At 42.7% G+C, this 22951-nt stretch overlaps 1 protein-coding gene across 1 annotated transcript in view; it reads left to right on the forward strand.

Moving 5' to 3' along the window:
- Positions 1–22951, forward strand: part of hmcn1 (hemicentin 1) — a 493052-nt gene that overhangs the window by 331978 nt on the left and 138123 nt on the right. Inside the window, exons 49-58 of the mRNA XM_078218304.1 lie at positions 4184–4375; positions 6889–7065; positions 12479–12592; positions 12738–12883; positions 14736–14886; positions 16769–16975; positions 20455–20568; positions 21043–21230; positions 22159–22255; positions 22492–22653. Of these exons, the coding sequence (XP_078074430.1) occupies positions 4184–4375; positions 6889–7065; positions 12479–12592; positions 12738–12883; positions 14736–14886; positions 16769–16975; positions 20455–20568; positions 21043–21230; positions 22159–22255; positions 22492–22653 (1548 nt within the window). The remainder of the gene's footprint in view (positions 1–4183; positions 4376–6888; positions 7066–12478; positions 12593–12737; positions 12884–14735; positions 14887–16768; positions 16976–20454; positions 20569–21042; positions 21231–22158; positions 22256–22491; positions 22654–22951) is intronic.

Raw genomic sequence — 22951 nt, forward strand, 5'->3', positions numbered from 1 at the left:
CTTGCCTTTATAGGACGGTGTGGAGATGCCGGCGTTGGACTGGGGTAAACACAGTAAGAAGTTTAACAACACCAGGTTAAAGTCCAACAGGTTTATTTGGTAGCAAAAGCCACACAAGCTTTCGAGGCTCTGAGCCCCTTCTTCAGGTGAGTGGGAATTCTGTTCACAAACAGAACTTATAAGACACAGACTCAATTTACATGAATAATGGTTGGAATGCGAATACTTACAACTAATCCAGTCTTTAAGAAACAAAACAATGGGAGTGGAGAGAGCATCAAGACAGGCTAAAAAGATGTGTATTGTCTCCAGACAAGACAGCCAGTGAAACTCTGCAGGTCCACGCAACTGTGGGAATTACAAATAGTGTGACATAAATTCTGATTCTAGGATCGCATGATAAAGACTCAGGAGGAAAAAAGCAGAAATATTTATGTGAAATAGTGTGACATAAACCCAATATCCCGGTTGAGGCCGTCCTTGTGTGTCCCGAGGCATGGTACATTGGGGAAACTATGCAGACGCTGCGACAACGGATGAATGAACACCGCTCGACAATCACCAGGCAAGACTGTTCTCTTCCTGTTGGGGAGCACTTCAGCGGTCACGGGCATTCGGCCTCTGATATTCGGGTAAGCGTTCTCCAAGGCGGCCTTCGCGACACACGACAGCGCAGAGTCGCGGAGCAGAAACTGATAGCCAGGTTCCGCACACACAAGGACGGCCTCAACCGGGATATTGGGTTTATGTCACACTATTTCACATAAATATTTCTGCTTTTTTCCTCCTGAGTCTTTATCATGCGATCCTAGAATCAGAATTTATGTCACACTATTTGTAACTCCCACAGTTGCGTGGACCTGCAGAGTTTCACTGGCTGTCTTGTCTGGAGACAATACACATCTTTTTAGCCTGTCTTGATGCTCTCTCCACTCCCATTGTTTTGTTTCTTAAAGACTGGATTAGTTGTAAGTATTCGCATTCCAACCATTATTTATGTAAATTGAGTCTGTGTCTTATAAGTTCTGTTTGTGAACAGAATTCCCACTCACCTGAAGAAGGGGCTCAGAGCCTCGAAAGCTTGTGTGGCTTTTGCTACCAAATAAACCTGTTGGACTTTAACCTGGTGTTGTTAAACTTCTTACTCTGTTTATAGGACGGGGCATAGAGTATAAGAGTTGGGGTCTGATGTTGCAGATGTATAGAACGTTGGTTCGGCCGCATTTGGAATACTGCGTCCAGTTCTGGTCGCCACACTACCAGAAGGACGTGGAGGCTTTGGAGAGAGTACAGAGGAGGTTTACCAGGATGTTGCCTGGTATGGAGGGGCTTGGTTATGAGGAGAGATTGGGGAAACTGGGGTTGTTCTCCTTGGAAAGACGGAGGATGAGGGGAGACTTAATAGAGGTGTATAAAATTATGAAAGGCATAGATAGGGTGAACGGTGGGAAGCTTTTCCCCGGGTCGGTGGTGACGTTCACGAGGGGTCATAGGTTCAAGGTGAAGGGGGGGAGGTTTAACACAGATATCAGAAGGACATATTTCACACAGAGGGTCGTGGGGGCCTGGAATGTGTTGCCGGGCAAGGTGGTGGAGGCGGACACACTGGGAACGTTTAAGACTTTTCTAGACAGCTATATGAACGGAGTGGGAATGGAGGGATACAAAAGAGTGGTCTAGTTTGGACCAGGGAGCGGCGCGGGCTAATTGTTCCTTGTTTCTCGTTTCAAGGCTTCATTCTATGATCATCTTGCTGGTGCCAGTACAGAGCGAGACTGCGGATAGTTGGGAACCTGTCTCGGGGGCAGGGAATTCATATGGTGTTCGTGGAAGTGGAAATGACTAGGGTTGGGAAGCATTTTCCGATCAGGGCCATTGTGATCTCCTGGACTAGTTTCGATCGCCTCAGGGGGTCGGAGAGGAATTTCCCAGATTTTTTTTCCCCATATTGGCCCTGGGGTTCTTCACTCTGGGTTTTCGCCTCTCCCTGGAGACCACATGGTCTGGAATGGGGGGGTGGGGGTGAGTTAATAGGTTGTAATGAACAAAGCATCGTAGCTGTGAGGGACAGCTCGGTGGATAGGATATTGGTATGTAGATAGGCTGGAAAATTGGGCGGGGATCCTGGATTCAGGATTCAATCCTGGACCGGGGAGCGGCGCGGGCTTGGAGGGCCGAAGGGCCTGTTCCTGTGCTGTATTGTTCTTTGTTCTTTGAGGAAGGAGGAGGAAAAATGTAATTATAAATTGGCACAATTCCACAAATTAGTATAGATCAAATTTCTTGGATGATTAACTAAAAATCCTCAACTTGATTTGCACATTAATTGATGAAATCTTACCAAAAAATCACAGAGTGCTGTTTCCGGTGAGAAAACTGGTGTGTTTTTTTCCAACGAAACCGGTCTGTTTTCTCTCCAAATCTGCCAAAAGAAAATCAAGGGTACGTGTTTCATGCCATCAGAAAGGGAGCATGGGCCTCAACACACGAGCAAAACCCCACTGCTCAGAGATCGGGGCACTATCTTTAAAAGGCACCCTGATCAGAAACTGAGTAAACGCCACCCCCTCAGACCACCACAGAGGTCTCAGGGGCCTCCCTCCCCGCTGCTCATCAGAGTCGGCACTCCTCTACTCCTCACCCCCCTGCCCGCCCCCCAGAGGTCTGAGCTGGCATCCACTTCCACACCCACATCCCCTGCTCCTCCGTCTGCTCCCAGCTACCGCCAAATCTGAATACATCCCCCTCCGTGAGGCTCCCACTGGTACCCACCCTTTGGCACAGGTTGGCATGGTGCCAACCCTTGCCAAGGGGAATTGCTGGGCCACTGACTGGCCATGTCCCTCTCCCCCAGGGTCTATACTTTATGACCCTGGGGAGACCCCCATGACAGGTTCAAATCTGTTATTCATGTCAGGTAAATCTGTTGTAAATGGCACTAGTGTGACGGCACACCACACCTGCTGAATAACCCGGGGGTTGGGGGGAGGGGAGAAGTCCCGGTGAGAATCCTCGCTAATAACATGGTAATGTATTCAAATGAGCATTCTGTGATCCCGCGACATGTTTCGGGCCATTCAGTTGGTGAAGGACCGGTAAAATCGGAACTCTGAAACTTGCTGGCGCGAATCCTGCTCTCTGGATTTTAAGCATGTGCCGTCATTCCTGCAGACATTGAATGCGGGGTCAAAATCACCCCCAGAATGTGTAACCAACAGCGTGACTTAGCAGATGTTTCCATCCCAGAAGTGTTGATTACCTACTTGTGATTTGCCACGTATGCATTAAGCCTCACTTGTAGATAGATGTACAATTCTATTCTGGTGGCTGCAGTATAATACTTATAACAATAGATCAACTAACTTTTCCTAAGAAGGTAGCAAAATAGCCACTTTGCGCTCAATACAGGTTGTGCCAGTAAACAGTATGCTGAAATTGTACTTGCAAACAAGTGATTATAATTCTCCACATTTTGTTTCCATTCAATCCTATACCATTGAATTTCTAGATACTAGTGATTCACTTAAAAAAACTGTATACTAGTCCTACCCATGTGTCTGCAGGAATAATGGTGCCATTCATTGTAGGAGATATGAGCTAGATTGAGAACATGTGGGCATTTTTTTCACTTGCATACCCCTGGTGCTGAACACAATTGTGAGGACGTATTGATAATCATATTCTCATCTGCATCCTGCAACACTTCAGCCACAACAGATGAAAAATCATGGGCTGCATGTAATATCCTTATATGTACTCCTTGTGGACATAGCTCTATGTCAGGAACAAAGTAATGTTTTAATGGCAGGAGTAGGTAGACCTTTTATTTAAGCAACCCATCCAACTCCTAAATCAGTCATAATTTTCAGATAAGAGTAGATCATAAGTCCATCTGCTACAGTTAGGACAAATAAATATATCGCCATCCCTTCGCTGTTGCTGGGTCAAAATCCTGGAATTCCATCTAATGGCATAGTGGGTCAACCCACAGCACGTAGACTGCAGCGTTTCAGGAAGGCAGCTCACCACCACCTCCTCAAGGGCAACAAGGGATGGACAATAAATGTTGGCCAGCCAGTGACGTCCATGTCCCACAAATGATTTTAAAAAAAATTAAAGTTGTCAATTATATTTCATACTAAGAAAAGGAATTCACAGAATTTGTTTTCTTTTCTGTGAAAAGGCAATCCTGTTCCACAAATAAGATGGGTGAAAGATGGTCAATCTCTGACTGAAAGCCAGCAGCATCGGATTCTATCCAATGGACGCTTTCTTCAGATTGTGAGTGCACATGTGTCTGATACGGGTCGATACACCTGCATTGCCTCCAACACAGCTGGAGACAAGAACAAAAACTTCAATGTAAATGTACTAGGTATGTGTCCTCAGTAGTACTTCTAATATTTTAAGCTGAATAATAGCATTAGAGTACTAAATAATTGTAAATGTTAACCTCCCAGGAGTGGAAGGTTTTCCTCAAGAGAGTGGTCCTGTTTTCGCCAGACATTCAACACAGAGCTTTGGGTAACTCTGAAGAAACTGAAGAGAATTGGTTTTACATTGTACCAGAAAATGTTGATAATCAGGGGATATTAAACCACCTAGCCCTGAGCTCAACTTTCCATTTCTAAAGCAAAAGGCATCAGGCATGTGCAATATTCTGATGTAAATCATTTGGTTTTTGGAGAAAGGGACTTCTGTGACCAAAGGAATAGGAAGTTTTACTTTGAACTGAATATTGGCCCAAATAACCAATAATGTGATTTCTCATCCTGGAGCCCCTAGGTTGTTTAAACCCTGTAGAATTATAAGCAATGTCGGGTTGCCAACTCTTTTGCAATAGCTTTGGGTGACTGTGTGGAGTTTGCACGTTCTCCCCATGTCTGTGTGCGTTTCCTCTGGGTCCTCCGGTTTCCACCCACCCTCCAAAGATGTTTAGGTTAAGTGCATTGGCCATGCAGAATTGCCCTTACTATCCCAAAATATATAGGTTAGGGGATTAGTGGGGTTAAGGTGTGAGGTTACGGGCATGGAACTGGCCTGGGTAAAGATGCTCTGTTGGAGGGTTGGTGCAGAATCGATGGACTGAATGGCCTCCTTCTGCACTGTAGGGATTCTATGAATATGAGTCAATCTCCTGGGCACTGCTCACAACCTGGGAGATCTCATCATTTATTTATTTTTACAGCAGTGGCATCACATCACCCACATCATGATATCACAGGCTCCAGAAAACACACCAGTGTCTTAGGCCCCACTCGGGATTAAACAGTGGCAGAACCAGTTGGTGGTGACAATTGAAGAAAGAGAGTGACAAGGTTCTGGGGTGGGGGAATGGGGGCTTCAGAAGAAAGGGAGATTGGTAAATGGGGATTGGCAGATGGGACCCTAGGAGAGAGAGGAAGAAGGGATTCTGGGGGAGAGCAGGAGACTGCAGAATGGAGTTTGGGGATCCAGTGAGGGGAGAAACTAGGAGTGTAAGTCTGATGATTGGGGTTCAGGCAGAGAGAGAGACTGAGGCACTTTCTTTTCCACCTGGCCGTGGGTGGTCTCCTGGTTCTCAAACTTTCTTGCACAGTAGTTGCTGACACAAAGTCATGATACTCAACTGCAGAACTAGATGTCATCTGATGGAACCTCCAGGAATTTATCCAACCAGAATTTTCTAACCCTAGCACATAGGATAGGATTAGAAAATTCTGGTTGGATAAATTCCTGGAGGTTCCTGGATACCCTATGTGCTGAGGGCAAGGAGCTTGTATATTAACTGTGCATGAGTCTCACCAAGTCTTCATTGGATTGCAAATGTTTTGATATAATTTGATTTATTATTGTCACATGTATTAGTATACAGTAAAAAGTATTGTTTCTTGTGCACTATACAGACAAAGCATACCATATATAGAGAAGGAAAGGAGAGAGTGCAGAATGTAGTGTTACATTTATAGCTAATGTGTAGAGAAAGATCAACTTAATACAAGGTAGGTCCATTCAAAATTCTGATGGCAGCAGGGAAGAAGCTGTTCTTGAGTAATTTGGTACATCTCCTTCCGACGGAAGAAGGTGGAAGAGTGTATGTCCGGGGTATGTGAGGTCTTTGATTATGCTGGCTGCTTTTCCGAGGCATGGACAGTGTCAATGGATGGGAGGTTGGTTTGTATGATAGATTGGGCTTCTTTCACGACCCTTTGTCGTTTCTTGCAGTCTTGGACAGAGCAAGAGCCATACCAAGCTGTGATACAACCAGAAACAATGCTTTATATGGTGCATCTGTAAAAGTTGGTGAGAGTCGTAGCAGACATGCCAAATGTCCTTCGTCTTCTGAGAAAGTAGAGGCATTGGTGGACTTTCTTAACTATAGCGTCAGCATGGAGGGACCGGGACGGGTTGTTGGAACATAAGGACTGCTTCACATAATGAGCTGGTGAATAGGGAGGTATACTAGTCACTCACAGCCAACGGAAAAGCTGGGCTATGGAGACATTTTCTTTCCCTAGATTGTACTGATCTTCTACTTTGGCCATCCAATTTACCTATGGTGGCACATTTGGATCTCAAATGATAATTCTTGAAAGTCTTGCTGCCTTGCGTGTGCCTGCAGCTGTTTACTAGCTATTGGTAATGGAATCCCCAAGCCTTTTACCTCATAGCCTTCCAATATGTCTTGAGTAATATGCTGGGAAAAATATTCAGATGAGTTGACATTATTATGCCAGATTTGCACACCTGATATGAGTAGCAGTTCAGGAATTATTGGTCTGTGACCATATTTTTACCCCCTGCAATATTACTATTTGGTGCATAAACATATTCCATATTAGTCCAATGTAGTTAGAATTTGAATTAGCCATTTAACTAATTAGTGTTTTTTTTCTTTCTGCCACCCAGTGGCTCCAAAGATTCCTGGTGTTAACAGTCAAGGCACTCCAGAGGACGTCACTGTTATTCTGAATAGCCCCACTTCCCTTGTGTGCGAGGCACAATCGTACCCTCCTGCAACCATCACTTGGCTCAAAGATGGAGTACCTTTCGACTCTCCTAACAAAAATGTCCAAATCCTTCCAGGTAAATGTTAATTACAACATTATAACTCAGAGAAAAAATATTGTTTTAATCATTATGATCACGGTATCACAAACACCATAAAAATTAGATGGGTTAAAATTGAGTGCAAAATATTATTTGAAGTTTTCTTAACAAACAAGTGTAAGTATATATTTCTAACTTTCCGAGTTTGAATAACGTAAAATACTCAGGAACAAGGTTTTAACCAGTTTTAGATTGGCTCAGTTGGCTGAGTGAATGGGTGAGTGAGTGAGAATGGAAAAGTGGTAGGTGGTGTTGTGATGGATGAGGTGGTGGGTGAATGAGGTTGTAGGTGGGTGAGTGGGTAGTCAGGTCAGGAAGTAATCAGGTTAGGTCAGGGGTTAGTCGGATGGTTGGGTGGGGGGGGTTGTCAACATGTCAGGTTGGGGAGGTGATAGTCGGATGGGGAGTAGTCCAATCTGGTCAGGGTTGTAGTCTGGTGGTTGGGGGTACTTGGGTCAGGTTGGAAGGTTAGTTAGGTCAGGCAATTAGTTGAGCACGGTTAGGGGGTAGTCTGGTGGTTGACAGGTATTTGGGTCGGGTTGACAGAGTTAGTGAGGTCAGGTTAAGAGGTCAGATGGTCAAGGAGTAATCGGGTCGGGGGTGGCAGTCAGAAGGGGCTGCGGGATGTCAGTCAAGCGCAATCGGGGAACTGTGGTCAGCTTGGGGCGTTAGTCTGGAGGCTTGGAGGATCAGGTATGGAATGGGTGTTAGACTAGGTTTTAATCTGTCTTAACATTTCCTGGGTATTTATACAGGTAAGTACTGCAGAACTGTCCAAAGTCTCCAACCAATCCAAGAAATGGAGACTTTCACCAAAGAGTCTGAGGGTGTTTAAACTTCCCAAGAAATTGCCACATAGGTGCATGCGTCAATCTCAATGTGCATTTTCAGTCATATGTCTGGTCTCCAATGATCCAAAGACTAGAAGATTTGACCTATTATAAACAGGATATTAGGGCAGATGACCAAAAGATTAGTCAAAGGGGCAGGTTTAAGGAGCGATCAAAAGAAGGAGAGGTATAGCGGTTTATGGAAGGAATTCCAGAGCATTGGACTTAGACAGCTGAAGGCACAGTGACCAATAGTGGGGCAATGGAAGGAAGTGACATGCAAGAAGCCAGAGTCTGGCTGAGAGTTGTAGGAGATTCCAAAGATAAGGAGCAAGGCACTGACAGGATTTAAACATGACTGACAATATTAAATTGAAGACATTTGGGGATAAAAGCCAATGTAGGCCTGTGAGGATATGGGTGAGTTTTGGGATTGGCAGTAGATAGTAGATTTTTGGATGAGCTGAAGTTTGTACAGAGTTGAGGAAGGAATATTGTTCAGAGCAAGCTATAATAGTTGAGCCCAGAAGTGGAAAAGGCATGGATTTGGAATTTGGCTGTGTCAGAGTCAAAGAACAGAGATGTTCTCAAAGTAGAAGTGGATTGTTTTCATAATCAAGAGGATATGGAGTTTAAAGCTCAGCTTGGGATTGAATTGGACACCAAGGTAGAAAACATTCTGACTCGGGCAGTGGTCCAAAGGAGGCAAGGATCAGCTACAATGATATTGAATTTATGGTGAGGGACAAAGACTTTGGTCTTCTCAATGTTTATCTGCATGAAGTTATGGCTCATCTCGGGTTAAATGTTTGGCAGCAGTCTGCCAACACAGATATATTGGAGATGATTGATAGATAGAGCAGGGTGTCATCCGTGTGCATGTGAAAGTTTGACCCATGTCTTTGGATAGTGTAATCTAGAGTTTGATTAAAATATAAATAAATGTAAATAATTAAATAAAATGCAAGTCATTGCTTCTTTTTAAAATAATAAGGGTGACCTAGATATAGTTTACTATAATTACCTGAAGTAACTTATTACTTCACGTAATCTGCTGTGCCAAAAGCAATTGTTAATTAATCACTCCTGTTTAAAAGTCCGACTCTCCAGAGACAAAAAGTCATTCAGATGAAGAAAACTCAGTTTTTCTATCTATTGAGAAGAATAAAATTGATAAATCAAATAACATGCCAGACTGTCTGGTTTAAAAATTGATTTGATTAACTTTTACCTACAGCCTATTTCTACAGCAAATAGTGGTAATATTATTCTTTAATGATCCAGAAGATTATTTCAAAGATGTTTAACTTTCTTTTGATTGATCTTAATTTGGTTGGTTAAACAAACTTTAGTAAAACCTTTTGTACCCACCCCTGGATTTAAAATTGCTTTTCACAAAATTTAATGTTCAACGTGGGTATACATGGATATTCTCTCATGCTCACATTTTGAGGAGCAGACTGAAACTGTGGTGGATGGATTCGAGGTTCACAATATGTAACGTGCCGCTGTAAATAGAAACATGCAAGTGTATAATGATGAGGCTCCAGTTCTATTCTTCACCACTGGACTAACTGAGTTGTAACACTGAGTACAGCAGGGTTCCCGCAAAATTGTTCAGTCATCTCCTGGCAGCATTGTTTTCACTGTGTGCAAGCCACATACATGTGTGTGGGTTGCATATCAGAGTCAGCAGATGGTTTGTTGTCCAGCAGCCACCCTTTGGTTTGCCATGGTAGATTAGTTGCAGCTGGCGCATGCTGCTGAATGAAAGCAATGTGACTGCTGCTGGAATACTAGGCATTGATCTGCATGATTCATTGTGTATTATCAAATACCAACTAGATGTTGAGGGAATGGAATTCCTTTCAGTTTCAGTACAGGCCAAAGTTGACATGCGATGTCTGCAAAGCAACATGTGTGCAATCAACACTACCCTGCACTATGGGGAGGCCTGCATTCCTAACAAATCTGTATGTTTGCTCTCCTTAATTCTTTTTGCGAATAGAGAACAAAATGCAGTCTGCTTTCATTTAAAAATCCGCCTCAGTGCCCTCCCTTGGGAAGCAGAGGATAGAAAACTACAAGACGCTGCAAATATCTCCAACTCCAGTGTGAAAGGAGCCAGACACACAAAGTCCATTGCCATGGTCACCTTCACAGCAATTGGCTAGATGGTTACAATTGTTAGCAATAGGTGATAAATGTTACAGAGCACTTTTTTGAATGAAGCACAGTGTCTGATGCACTATTTTTCACTGAGCTTGAGATTGGAAAGTTGCTTCCTGAAGCAGATATAGTTTACTAAGAGCCTTTTTAATCCTCATCCTCCCTTTTCCAGCAGCCTGTCCGACTCTACGTGACCTCTGATCATTCTCCAAGTCATGTTGTTATAGCACCACAAACAATTGAAGAAAATGAATCCAATTTCTCACCAATAGCTCCAGGATTTTCCAGTCCTGCCCGCTGTGGGAATCATCACAGGTGGGATGGAAAATTTGATGAATCAACAAAAGGTCCATTGACTTCAGGCGGGAATTTCCTGTCCTGGGGTGGGCAGGACTGGAAAATCCTATTTTTCTCTCTTCATGTGCAGAGATGGGTCTAATGTTGGCAACAAACTTGTCTGTCTTCTGTCAAACCTTGGAGCCTGAGAATTATGTAGTTAGTGCTCTTTGATTTGTCATTTGGGCAAACTGGTGCCACAGTCTATCCATCTGTGAATGCCAATGTCAGCTTTTGGCTGTTTGGGTGGAATGTGGGATCTTGTAATATCAAACTTAATCTGTTTGATCCAAGCCAAAAGTCAATTATGAAAATAATTTCCTCCACCCTCCCCCTGGGCTCCTAAAGCCAAATCCTTAGACTGAGCACCTTTCACTCATTGTCAAAATGATAATTTTTTTGTCCATGAGTGTGAGTAAATTGTTTTAACTGTGCGGCACGTTGCAAATCAGCACAATCCTAATCACACCTTTACACATGTACTTTCCAGTAGGGCACAATGGATATTAAACAGAAATAGGAATTTGCCTGAATTTGCACTGTTCCCAAGGATGGGCGCACTGAAGACAGTTGTAGTTCCTAATCTGCTGCTTCCACTGGGACCATCTAACTCTGGCTGTGTAGCTGAATATCAGCTGAGTAATCAGGCAAACACAAAAACACTTTTTGTCCCTCAAAGAAGATTCACCTAATTCTCTGTCCCTCATGACTGCAATAACATTGGAACATAGGAAATGGTGTTGGCTATTTAGACCCTGAGCTGGTCTGCCATTAAATTCAATCTGGATGATCTGTTTTTTAATTTCAATTTATCTGTTTTGGTTCTCTCGCCCTTTATACCCTTGCCTAATAAAATCTATCAATTTCAGTTATGTGATTTTCAATTGATCTCTAGCCTCAATAGCTTTTTAGGAGAGAGAGTTTCTGCTAGTTCAGATGCTGAGTCAATCTGCCCTGCTAGATCTGCCATTGAACAGGCTCCATTGCTATTATTAGAAACAATCAGATTTAAAAGTGGTATTTTTCAGAACACTTTGTTGGGTATGCCATGAAGATCTAACACTTTTATTTATAGCATGCATTCCCCTCAATGAGTGGGTATTAAATGTGTGTTTACGTACAGCAACGTGGTTATGTGTATTTTTAACAGAATAACAACATAACAGCCTAGATCTTCTAACTGCAGTAGTGGTGACCTTTCATCATTCCTTCCCAGAAGGCCAAGAAAAAGAATTCGGACCAGCTCTTTTTCTCCTTTTCCTGTTTTTTCCTTCTGAGTTGCTGTTGAGCGTTGGGACCCAGAAAAGTCCTGATGCATCCACACGTACTTACACAGGAACTTCAAACTTTGGAGGACAGCAATACGGTGCCCTCTGCAGAAGCCTCTAACACAGTAATTTAATGGGAAAAACTGAAAGAATATCTGATTTAAACATATTTAGTGCTTTTTGTGATTTTCTATCCAAGGTGTCATCATTCATTGGAACTGATATAAGAACAGTCAGCAGAAGATAGCTCATACCTAATTTGGACTGAGTTAAATCAAACGGTGTAGTTAGGTAATACACTCAATTGTAAGGTCAATTTCAAATTTATTGGTGTGGATCAGAATGGTAAATGCTAAGAAAGGAAAAAGATTGGCATGGGCAGAGCATTCTATCCTCCAAATAGAATAGGAATAGATAGTTAGATCTGAGATATTGTGGCAGTGCATGGGAAAGCTTAAATGGAAGAGTGATATAGCTGGGAGAGTTAGCAGAAGGTAGAGCATCATGTAGTTTATGACATCAGTATGTGATCTCCTTAATCATGATTAACTGACTAGAACTACCAATCAGTTGATACCATATCAAACCCTAATCATGTCACCTAATTATGTTTTCATGTAATTGCATAATATTGTGATCAACATGCAGGATTTCTATGAGTTTGGTTCGAATATGGAAGACGTGAGCTCAGTTTGGCTGATATTGAGACGTTGCAGATCTCATTTCACAAGTTTCATTAACTGTGTCAATTCAACTAATTCTGCTTCTTTTCCTTCCCATTTTCAGGGGGTCGAACTCTTCAGATTCTGAATGTGCAGGAAAAGGATGCAGGAAGATATACATGTATTGCTACTAATGAAGCTGGAGAGACACTGAAGAATTATGAAGTAAAAGTGTACAGTAAGTGCTTTCAGTGTAGTGTAGATATTCTGAAAATCTGAAATGCCGAGTGGAGTTGTTTCATTTGGTAAGTCTTTTAATGGAGAATATTGCTGCTGCCTTCTCAGGAAACTTGGAGTGTAATGTTATTTTTTTGTTTGCCTAGTCCCTCCTACTATCAACAAAGATGATGTTCCAGGTTTTGGCCTGATCCCTAAGGAAATTAAGATCAAAGTAAACAACAGCCTAACTCTTGAATGTCAATCTCACGCAATCCCAGCAGCTACCCTTCGCTGGTATAAAGATGGACAGGTGTGTTTTATCCTTCATGTGCAATATTAAATGAACATTTGAAGTTACACAGTTGTGTTGTGGAAAAGATAATTCTAGTGCAATTTGCATCGTCAAAGTTTAACCCGTCACGTGCCTCAGTGAAACGAACAGATAACGAAAGCTATACAAATTTAGAAAATGATAACGTGAGAAGGGATTTGTGAAGGACACATATGCCTAAACTGTATATTATAAAGGAATAATTATGATTTCATATAATCTGAATGTCCAAATAAATGTCCACTTTCTGAACAGCTTTGAAAAGTTCTGAGAAATCTAACCAGCTGGCTGGGAACTGATCACTGGCATTGGACACAATATGGGATATTTCTCTGAGTAGCAACTGAAAGATGGTCTAGTGCCAATGAACACTAACCTTCCCAGACAATATCAAACTGGGCTTCTAGCCATCCTTCTAACACTGCTGGAAACCTGACCCATTCTCTTCAGTTAGGGGTGAACACCATTACACGATGGGTTCCTGGCAGAATTTTGACTGCCAAGATTCCCAATGCCCTTGCCTATTGTATCCTGACAGTGTTGCAGAACTGGAATCCAGACAGTTAGAAGAGCTTATGGCCACCTTCCCCATGGCGTCCCAGGAAGTACGTTGGACAGACAGAAGGGAAATCCACTGAAAACCTGGTCTTGCACATCTGCTCTAGAAAATGGAGAGAACCAATAGTGGTCCCAGCAGAGATGCAAAACATTGGTTGGTGGTGACCTACTGTCAAAATTGCCCATCATTAACCACCACAATCCCAATTGTTTTTTCTGTAAGATTGCAGAGCGAAATCTAAGTCAGAATTAAATATGTAGATAGGTGCAGGAGAAATTCGATAAATATTGGAAGCAGAGGAAGGTACAAGGGTATGGGTTGAGAATGAAGCAGGAAGATTAGTTTTGAATTCAACTAGTAAAGTGTCAGCATGAAAGGGAAAGTGGCTTCCTTCTGTGTTGTAAACATCTGTGACATTACCATCTTGAAGTAATCCTCAGGGATCCATTATTCATAGAATAGAATCCTGGAATCCCTACAGTGCATTCGGCTCATCGAGTCTGTACTGACCACAATCCCACCCCGGCCCTATCCCCGTAACCCCACATATTTACCCTGCTAATCCCCTGACACTAGGGTCAATTTAGCATGGCTAATCAACCTAACCCGCACATCTTTGGACTGTGGAAGGAAACCGGAGCACCCAGAGAAAACCCACCAGACACGGGGAGAATGTGCAAACCACACAGAGGGTGACCCGAGGCCGGAATTGAACTTGGGTCCCTGGCGCTATGAGGCAGCAGTGCTAACCACTGTGCCACCCCTTTAATAAATGAGAGATTACAAATTGTACATTAAGTTGCCAGCAAGATGTTTTAGTGTTCTGGGGGAATCAGTTAATAGCTGAATGGAATATTGAAGTGATACATGAACACATCAGCCAGTTACCATTATCCTGCAGGGAAGTGAACATGCTGGTATCAGGTAAGGACAGGTTCAAGCCTGACAACAATGTCCAAGGTCAGATAGTCTGGTCTCAAATATCAAGAATGCTCACTTTGACATGCTGGAGGGTATTTGCAGCCCATAGGATGATACTAGCAAGGGTCAACCGCTTCAGAGAAGGAAGGAGAAAGAAAAAGAAACCTTTCATTAAACTACAGTCAATGGCATCAGTTTCCTTCTGACCAATGCACTTATCTGTTCATGTATCAGCTAGAGGTTCAGCGCAGTCTTCTCAAAGTGCATGGTTTAATGAGTATTACTGTAAAATAAATGAAGATTGAAAGCTTTCCATTTTCACGGAAAGAAAACAACTCTTTATATTTCTAGCCTCTCAAGAAAGATGATCACATCACTATCATGGCAAATGGCCATATCGTTCAGATCAAGAATACTCAGATTTCAGATACAGGACGATATACCTGTGTTGCCACCAATATCGCTGGAGTGGATGAAAAAGACTTTGATGTGAATGTTCAAGGTTAGATTGCATTATCTACTTTTTTCTATAGATAGTTTATGATACAGCCATCTGCTGAAGGATGCTTGACTCAAACAAAATCTCCCAGATATAAAGGCTGGGATGATTCATTATTCTTGGCCCTGTCAACTACACATCCAGCAAAGAATTCAATCAAATCATCTCCAACATGAGGTAGGTAAGAAGTTAACATCTAGGTTTCAATTTTGACTGAATCGGGATAATGCAGAAGCTCTTTAAAAATGCCAGATAGGTTTCAATCAGAATTCCCAACCTCATTCCCAGATATCTGATTTTCGGCCTTGCCTTTAAGAGTGCAGACTGATTCCTGGCAAAATCCCAGGCTTTTGATAGGAACCAGCCCAGATCTGGTCCTCCTGAACTGGCTGCTTCCATTGCAGGGATAGGCATGTCCTCCTCCTCCACAATTTTCATGGAATTGAATCAGGTTTTTAAAGAGTCCTGGTCCATAGCCCCTCAGAATAGCTGTGAACTCTAGTCTATATGAAGGAACCATTTAAAAGGTGAGTTCAAAAAGTCCTCCTCATGCCTCCTATGCTAAGCTATGATTCATGTCACCTCATGCCCCTGATGCAAAGCTTTGGCCCTCACTACCCCAATGTCCAGCTCTACCCTTCCACCTACCCTGCGTCTCATGTCCCATGTCAAGATATGGCAGTTCCATGCCCATTGACCAACAATGCGCTGTATAAAACCAGTGACAATAGGCTGTGCAAAATAAAAGCTTCAAAAAAATCTTTCATAACTTTCCACTGTGTTTAAAAAGTCTTTTTGTTACAAGGCAATTAAAGTATTGATCATCCATACATATTAAAGTATAAATAACAAAAGCCACAAGCCCTTAAAACCATTTAATCTTTGATGCACCATCAATCGAGCAAAGACTAGTTTGTATGCAAGAACAAATAGGCTTTTATTAGCAAAAGACTTGGAGCACACCCATGCCGATGAACTGGTCCAGACTGAGGCGGGGGGTGGGGAGTAGTCGCCTTTATACCTGGACCAGCGGGGGGAGGAGTCTCGGGTAGGGCCAGCAGGGATATGTCCAGGCATGTCACATATACAGGTAATAAGCTAACAGTGGTTTACCACAATCTTGTGTCAATAAACATTTGAAATTGACCACATAGATCAGAGAGCCAGAGCTGTCAATGAAGGAATGTTTTCTCTGGGGTGCAACTGTTTCAGCAAAAGTAATGGATGTCTGGGCTGTCAGCCAGCTTAGCATTGGGGCTATGAGGAAACATAGGTCGATGGGGAAGCATAGTTTGGCATTGGAGGCTTGGGGGGCATGAGTGGTTTGGATGAGGCATGGGGAGATTCTGAAGGTTATGGCTGCATCTGATCTGTTTCCTATATCAGGTGCCCAGCATCAGACAGCACCTGCAGCACCGGAAATAAAGATCCCACCTTTGTGGACACTTTCTCCTGAGGCTGGGCTGACCCTGGAATTTTCCTGACTCCCGACTCGAGGATGGTAATTCAGGCCTTAATCACCAAAACACTACCCTTGTGTAGACTGACATCTGTATAGACCTAAAAGGTCTGGCAGCTTGCTGGCTTGGGTGGATCTAGTTCCCTCTGACTTCACCACCTTGTTACACAGAACATAAAAAGGCTAATTTGAATGAATTTTTCCCATATATCAGATTGCTGTTATGTAACAAGAGGCCTGTTATGTAATTCCCTTAGACAGCCTATACCATTGTTACCTTTTATATCTATTAGATATTGAACTTGTTCTATATTTGCTCTTGTGCTGTGCCTTTTATCGTGCAGCAACTGTGTTCATATAACGTGAAAGAGATTGGAAAAAAATGCATTTTTTATCTTATGACTCTTCTTTTAATCCTTTATTTAGTCCCACCAAGTTTTGTGAAGCCAGTATATGTCCGCAATACAAAGGATGGTGCACTGGAAGGAAGCAGGAGTGTTGATTTTAAGGATGTAGTCATGAATAACCCCATCTCCCTGTACTGCGAGACCAATGCTGTTCCTCCACCATCACTTACTTGGTACAAAGATGGCAAACTGTTGACGTCCAGTGACAAAGTTTTGATATTGCCAGGTATGAACAAATTTTACTGCCTCAGAAAATTGTTTGTAATGAGAAGTCATTGATAGCTACAGTCATTCCAACTCTGCGGGTTAGCTCTTGTACAATGGATTATTTGGTTCTAGATTATTCACACTGGAAATTGATGCGCTGGTATCTAAGAATGTAATCATTGTGTTACCTCATAGCCATGTGCAAAAGTACAGGAAGATTAGTTAGAGGTATGGGTGGTAGGTTGAAAAAATAGAAAGAAGCTGTTACAGAAATGCAGAGGGGAGAGGGAGACGTGCTTGGTGATTGTTTAGGTTCACCTGCGATGTCAGTTTAATTCTCATTTGAAAGACAGCATCTCTGACAGTCCAGCACTCCCTCAGTTATGGAATGTCAGTCTTAATCTTTCTGCTCAAGTCCTGCTACTGATCAAGTCACAACTGACGTGCAGCAAGAAGTTAATGCAAGAAAAGAGAAAAAACTTGCATGTATGAGGCAACTTTCATGACCTCAAGACTTCCAAAGCGCTTCACTGTTAATGAAGTATTTTTGAAATGTAATCACTGTTGTAGTGTAGGGAAATACAGTAGTCAATTTGCAAACCGCAATAAATATACTTTTTTCAGTACAAGACACATATTGGTTAGTGCACTGAGTTGAAAGTCCTATAAAATGTATAATTTTCAGATGATATAAAAGGTCAGCTTATCTCAAAGAAAAAGGAATCATAGGAATGTGTAAATACCTAAAATTATTTTGAAAAAAAAGGATGAATCCACACCAAGGAAAGTCAAAAAACAGAAATTGAGAAGGAAGTCTGAAATGAAAACCGACTATCCTGAAATGAACTGTAGGTTTGTTGGTCTGAAGAGAGAATCAACAGACTGATGGGCAAACCACAGGGAACCCAGATCATACATGTGGTCAAAACAGAGATCCATCAGGCACAACTTCCCTTCTGTGCTTTCTGCATGGACTGCTGCCTACCTTTCCCTGTAGTCACAGCAGGTGTAACACCATTTGATTAATTTCCTCTCATGTAATTGTCAGGGTGATAAATACTCCATATATCTGAAACAACAGTGTACTTGCACTCAAATCTAGTATAATTCTGCTTCTTCTTCGACAGATTCTCAGGATTGTGGGTGATTTGCTTCCTCTCTAATAGGTTCTGAGATGGTTGATAAGTCCAATGTGTGGTCTGCGTATATGTATGTCCATATGAGGGCAGGTGGTGTTTAAGTGTTGAATAGATTAGCTGTTTGGAGGTTTGTGTGCTCCCCCCAACACCCCGATGATGAAGTCTCTCGATACGTTCAGTGCCCTCTCAAACAGAACTTCTCCACACAAGCCAGGGCTTGCCATGAGTCAGTGGGTGTATTTAACTCCTTCAGGGATGCTTTCAGGACATCTCTTAAAAAGTTTCTGCTGCCCTCATGGGAGTGTCCTGCTGCAACTGGACTCCACGTAGATCAATTGCTTTGGGAGTCTGGTATCAGGCGTTCAAATGACACAAAATAAGAGCAAAATACTACAGTTGCTGGAGATCTGAAATAAAAACAGAAAACGCTGGAAAAGCTCAGCAGGTCTGGCAGCTCCCTGCAGGGATCAACAGAGTTAACATTTCAAGTTGTCTTCCCAAGAAGAGTCAAATTGTACTTGAAATGTTAACAATATTTCTCTGTTTGCAAATGCTGCCTAACCTACTGAGTTTTTCCAGCAATTTCTGTTTGTAACTCGAAAATGTCCTGCCCAGCAGAGCTAGCTTTGAGTGATTAGCACCTTGAGGCTGGGCATGATGCCTTCGAAGAGAACATTGCTATTAGACAGCGTTCTTGCCAGCAGATTTGGAGGATCTTGTAATTGGTGGTACTTCTACTGTAGGTTGTGCAATCTCGGAAGCATTTAGAGTGCAGGGATTGCTGCTAACGAGTAAACCATGACCTTCGACTCGGGTTTGAGATCCTGGTCCTCAAATACCAAATATGCTTTTCCTCAACCAGCTAAAGACTGAGCTGGTTCATTGGGGGTGATGCTAACTAAATGCAAGGTCTTTCTTTCAGCAGCTTATTTTTGTGTGCTGAGTCTCCCAGGTCATCTTTTTTTAATGTAATCAGCCTCACGCCAGAAATCAGCGCAAGGCTGATTATCATTTTGAAATTCACATTTCAATATCATTAGCAAGCCTGGGATGGTATTCTCCGGGCTCGCTAATGTCTCCCACCCCACCAGGAGAGATTCCACCAGCGGGGATTTAAGCTGGTCCCCATCAATGGGACCAGGCGTGATCATCCTGCTGGTGGGGACAGAGGCCTTTGAGGCCCCCTCCGGAAGAGGCAGAGGGGGTACCCCTTGAGCAGTGCTAGCCTGGCGCTCTGGCAATGCTGGCCTGGCACTGCCCACCAGGCACCCTGGCATGGCCCAATGGGCAGTAGGCAGTGCCAAGGGGGTGGAGTCTGAGGGGGCAGGACCAATTGGTGGTGGGGGGGACTCGCTATGCACTCTGCATTAGAGTTGGAGGGTTTGGGAGGGAGGGGGGGGTGCGATCGGGGCTGGATATGTGTGGGATCAGGCTGGCCATTAAACGGGGAGGGTGGGGCTGGACATGGAAGGAATGTGTTGGACTGGACATGGGAGTGGGAGGCTCATGGAGGTCAGCAATCAGGGAGCATGGTTGAGAAGCTGGCGATCGGGAGGGGGGACGCGTAGGAAGCAATAGGAAGGCCGGTGATCGAAAGGGCAGCGATGGGGTGGGGGGAGCAGTGCGCATACACTGATCTCCCCACTGTCAGATCGGCGCATGTGCAGTGGCCCACTCAGCACGTTGATGCAAGCCTCTCAGGTGGGAATAGCGCCCGCACCCCCCCCTCCCACCCCAATTTTTGTGGGATCGTGCCAGAACACAGACCATTGCCTGAACATTCTGATCTAGATTTTCTATGCAAGTTATGCTAATCGCTAGACATAATTTGAGCAGGAAAGTCACCGATACTGCTCCTCTGCCACTTCTTAGTTCACCCTGTAAAGTGCAGTTCATTCCCCCATCACTTCAGTTGGCTACATTGTGATGACCTGAAGATTACAGAAATATGTAACTTGACACAATTTGTACCATCGCACAGTGGACCCAAGTGCCTGGTCCTCGTATTGCTTTCTTCAGAAACTGCTCCCTACTTTTTCATTCCACCACATCTGCTTCCAGCTAGCCTTCCTCATTAGTTCAATTTACCTTGAAAATAATCTAAACTTCTTCCCTGAAAAAGACACCTAAACAACGACCTTAAAGGGGTCCGAGGGAAGGGGCCTCAACAATTGAATATCACAAATGAGCTGCAAAACCCAGGAAACCTGTGAGCAGCACAACAATTAATATTTATAAAACTTCAGTTGACATCATGACTTATAACATCACATAAACTTTTTTCCGTATTAAATCAAAAGCAATATGTCCTTAAAGTTTAAGCATTCAAGCCTATCAATCGGTCTTCATTTTCTATTAGGAGGACGTGTGTTACAAATTCTCAGAGCACAAATAGAGGATGCTGGGAGGTATACGTGCGTGGCTATGAATGAAGCAGGGGAGGATTCGATCCAGTATGAACTGAGAGTTATGAGTGAGTATCATGGGTTCAAATGAACAATGAATTTTGTAGTATGATAATGCTCAAGTTTATGAATGACGTGTTAAAAAAAATTAGCTGAATCTCTTCTTTTTGCTCTACCCTATCGCCCCCCCCCCCCCCCCCCCCCCCCCCACACCATATTGGTCATGATTATCAACCCCAATTAAGTCACTGAACAGACTGCAATTTGCAATGAATTAAAGTAAACTAACTGTTGACAACCAAAATCCTGTTCTTTTACATATATTAGAAGTTCCAATTGTGTAACTAGAATTTGGTTAGCTCTGCTCAATCTCAGATTACGATGTCAACTGAACTGCTACCGTAGACAATGAATGCAACTCACTTATATAAAGCAAGCCAAACTGATAATTTTTCATTGCTGTGGTTTGTTAATATTACTGACATAAAGTTCAGAAAGATATTGTTAAGCAATTCCTAACACCCCTGTACTTTTCCTTCTAGCTCCTCCTACCATAAAAGGGGCTGATACTGATTTACCAGAAGAAGTAATTGTGCTGATAAACAAGACTATCATGTTGGACTGTATGGTCAGCGGAACTCCCACTCCCAAAATCTCCTGGCTTAAGGACGGGCAACCATTGAAAGCAGATGATACCCACAAATTCCTGTCCAATGGACGAACTCTTCAGGTTTGGACCCCTGCTTTCAATGCTTGTATTTAATGGGACATTGTTAAGGTAGTTCATTCAATTATCAAGAACCATGCAGCATTTCTTCTTTCCAAATATTTTCACCAAGTTTTAAATACTTGCTAAGAACAATCTGTCAAAGAGGTTGCAGAAGGCACACGAGTTATTTTCAACCAGTAGCTTGGCCTGTTGCTAGCAACTGACAGATGGCATGTCTCGCCAAGTGAGAACATATAGTGCACATACAAAATTGCTTAACATTTAAATCTACTGATGAGCCTGAAATAACTTTTCTCTGCTTGAAATATATCTACCTTGATCTCATGAAAGGATACTTAATTTTATATCATGATTTTGCCAATTGTCTTACTTAAAGCTAACCAGATCAAACCAGGAATGAGTTATTTTACAAATAAAGAGAACAATTAAAATTTCAGAAAACTGGACACGATCCTTCCCCAAAGGCTCAATGGATGAGTGCACTCTCTTGTAAGGAATGGAGTTGTACAGGCCTGCATGGTCCAAGCCTGCTGACTTAACCTCTTTGCAGCTGGAACTGCAGTAGCATTCTATAATTGGCCTGTGTCTCCCTGAACTAGGGAGGAAAACTAAGCCAAGTTTTTAGTCAGTAATGCCTGTTGTATGCCAATGGCATCACCAGACTTGGCAACAATGCCCTTCAAAATCAATAAGTTGGCTGTCTATAGTGCACTGGAAACATACCTTCGCACCACCCCAACAGGTGGAGAAGAAGTGAAGAAGAAAAATATTGGACAGCATATAAAATGTCAATGCAATATTATATACACGTTACTGAAATTTGCTTTATATTGTAGACATTAAATTGTAAAGCAAAACAGCATTTAAATTGTGTGACTGGGCTGAGTTATTGTAATAATTAAGATTCCATTCTTACTTTCACTTTCAGGTGCTCAATGCTCACGTATCAGATACAGGCAGATATGTTTGTGTTGCAGAAAATGTAGCTGGAAACACAGAAAAATATTTCAACTTGAATGTCCATGGTGAGTGGCATTGCTATCACAGCAGTTTCATGTGATGCATTGGCAAAATCGGAAACCACAAGAGATCTACTCTGAAGATATTCTACATTATCACCAATGGCATGAAAACGATTTAAACAACAAAATAAGAAAATACTAAATTAGCCCCTAACTGTAACATTCTGATCTGAAGTTTACTATTTATTGCTGTCATAGAAAAATTACCTTTAAATTAAAATTAATTTTGTATTTCGCAGTGCCTCCCAGCATCATGGGCATCAACCCAGAGAATATGACTGTTGTTATAAACAACTTCATCTCTTTGACATGTGAGGCCTCAGCATTTCCACCCCCCAGCCTCAGCTGGCTTAAAGATGGCAAACCTCTGCATTCCAACACCAACATTCTTATTTTGCCCGGTAAGAAATCAATTCATTTTCTGCAGTTTTGTTTTGAATCTTTACTTGACAGAAAACTAGATTGGTCTTGATGGGTGAGGTATTAGCACAGCGCACTCACCACTGTGTGTGTAATGTCTACTCTCACTGTGTGTAATGTCTACCCTCAACATCCTGTGCATTCTTGCAAATTAGGTTCACTTTATCATTGTGCGGTACCCAGAGTCTTTTGCTGGATTTTCCATTGCCAGTGAAGGTAGAAATGAGTGCGGGTATATTAAATTATGCCACCTCGGGCACAGTTTGATTCAAAGGGCTT

This window comes from Mustelus asterias, chromosome 8 (assembly GCF_964213995.1).
Source record: "Mustelus asterias chromosome 8, sMusAst1.hap1.1, whole genome shotgun sequence".
Taxonomy (NCBI): domain Eukaryota; kingdom Metazoa; phylum Chordata; class Chondrichthyes; order Carcharhiniformes; family Triakidae; genus Mustelus; species Mustelus asterias.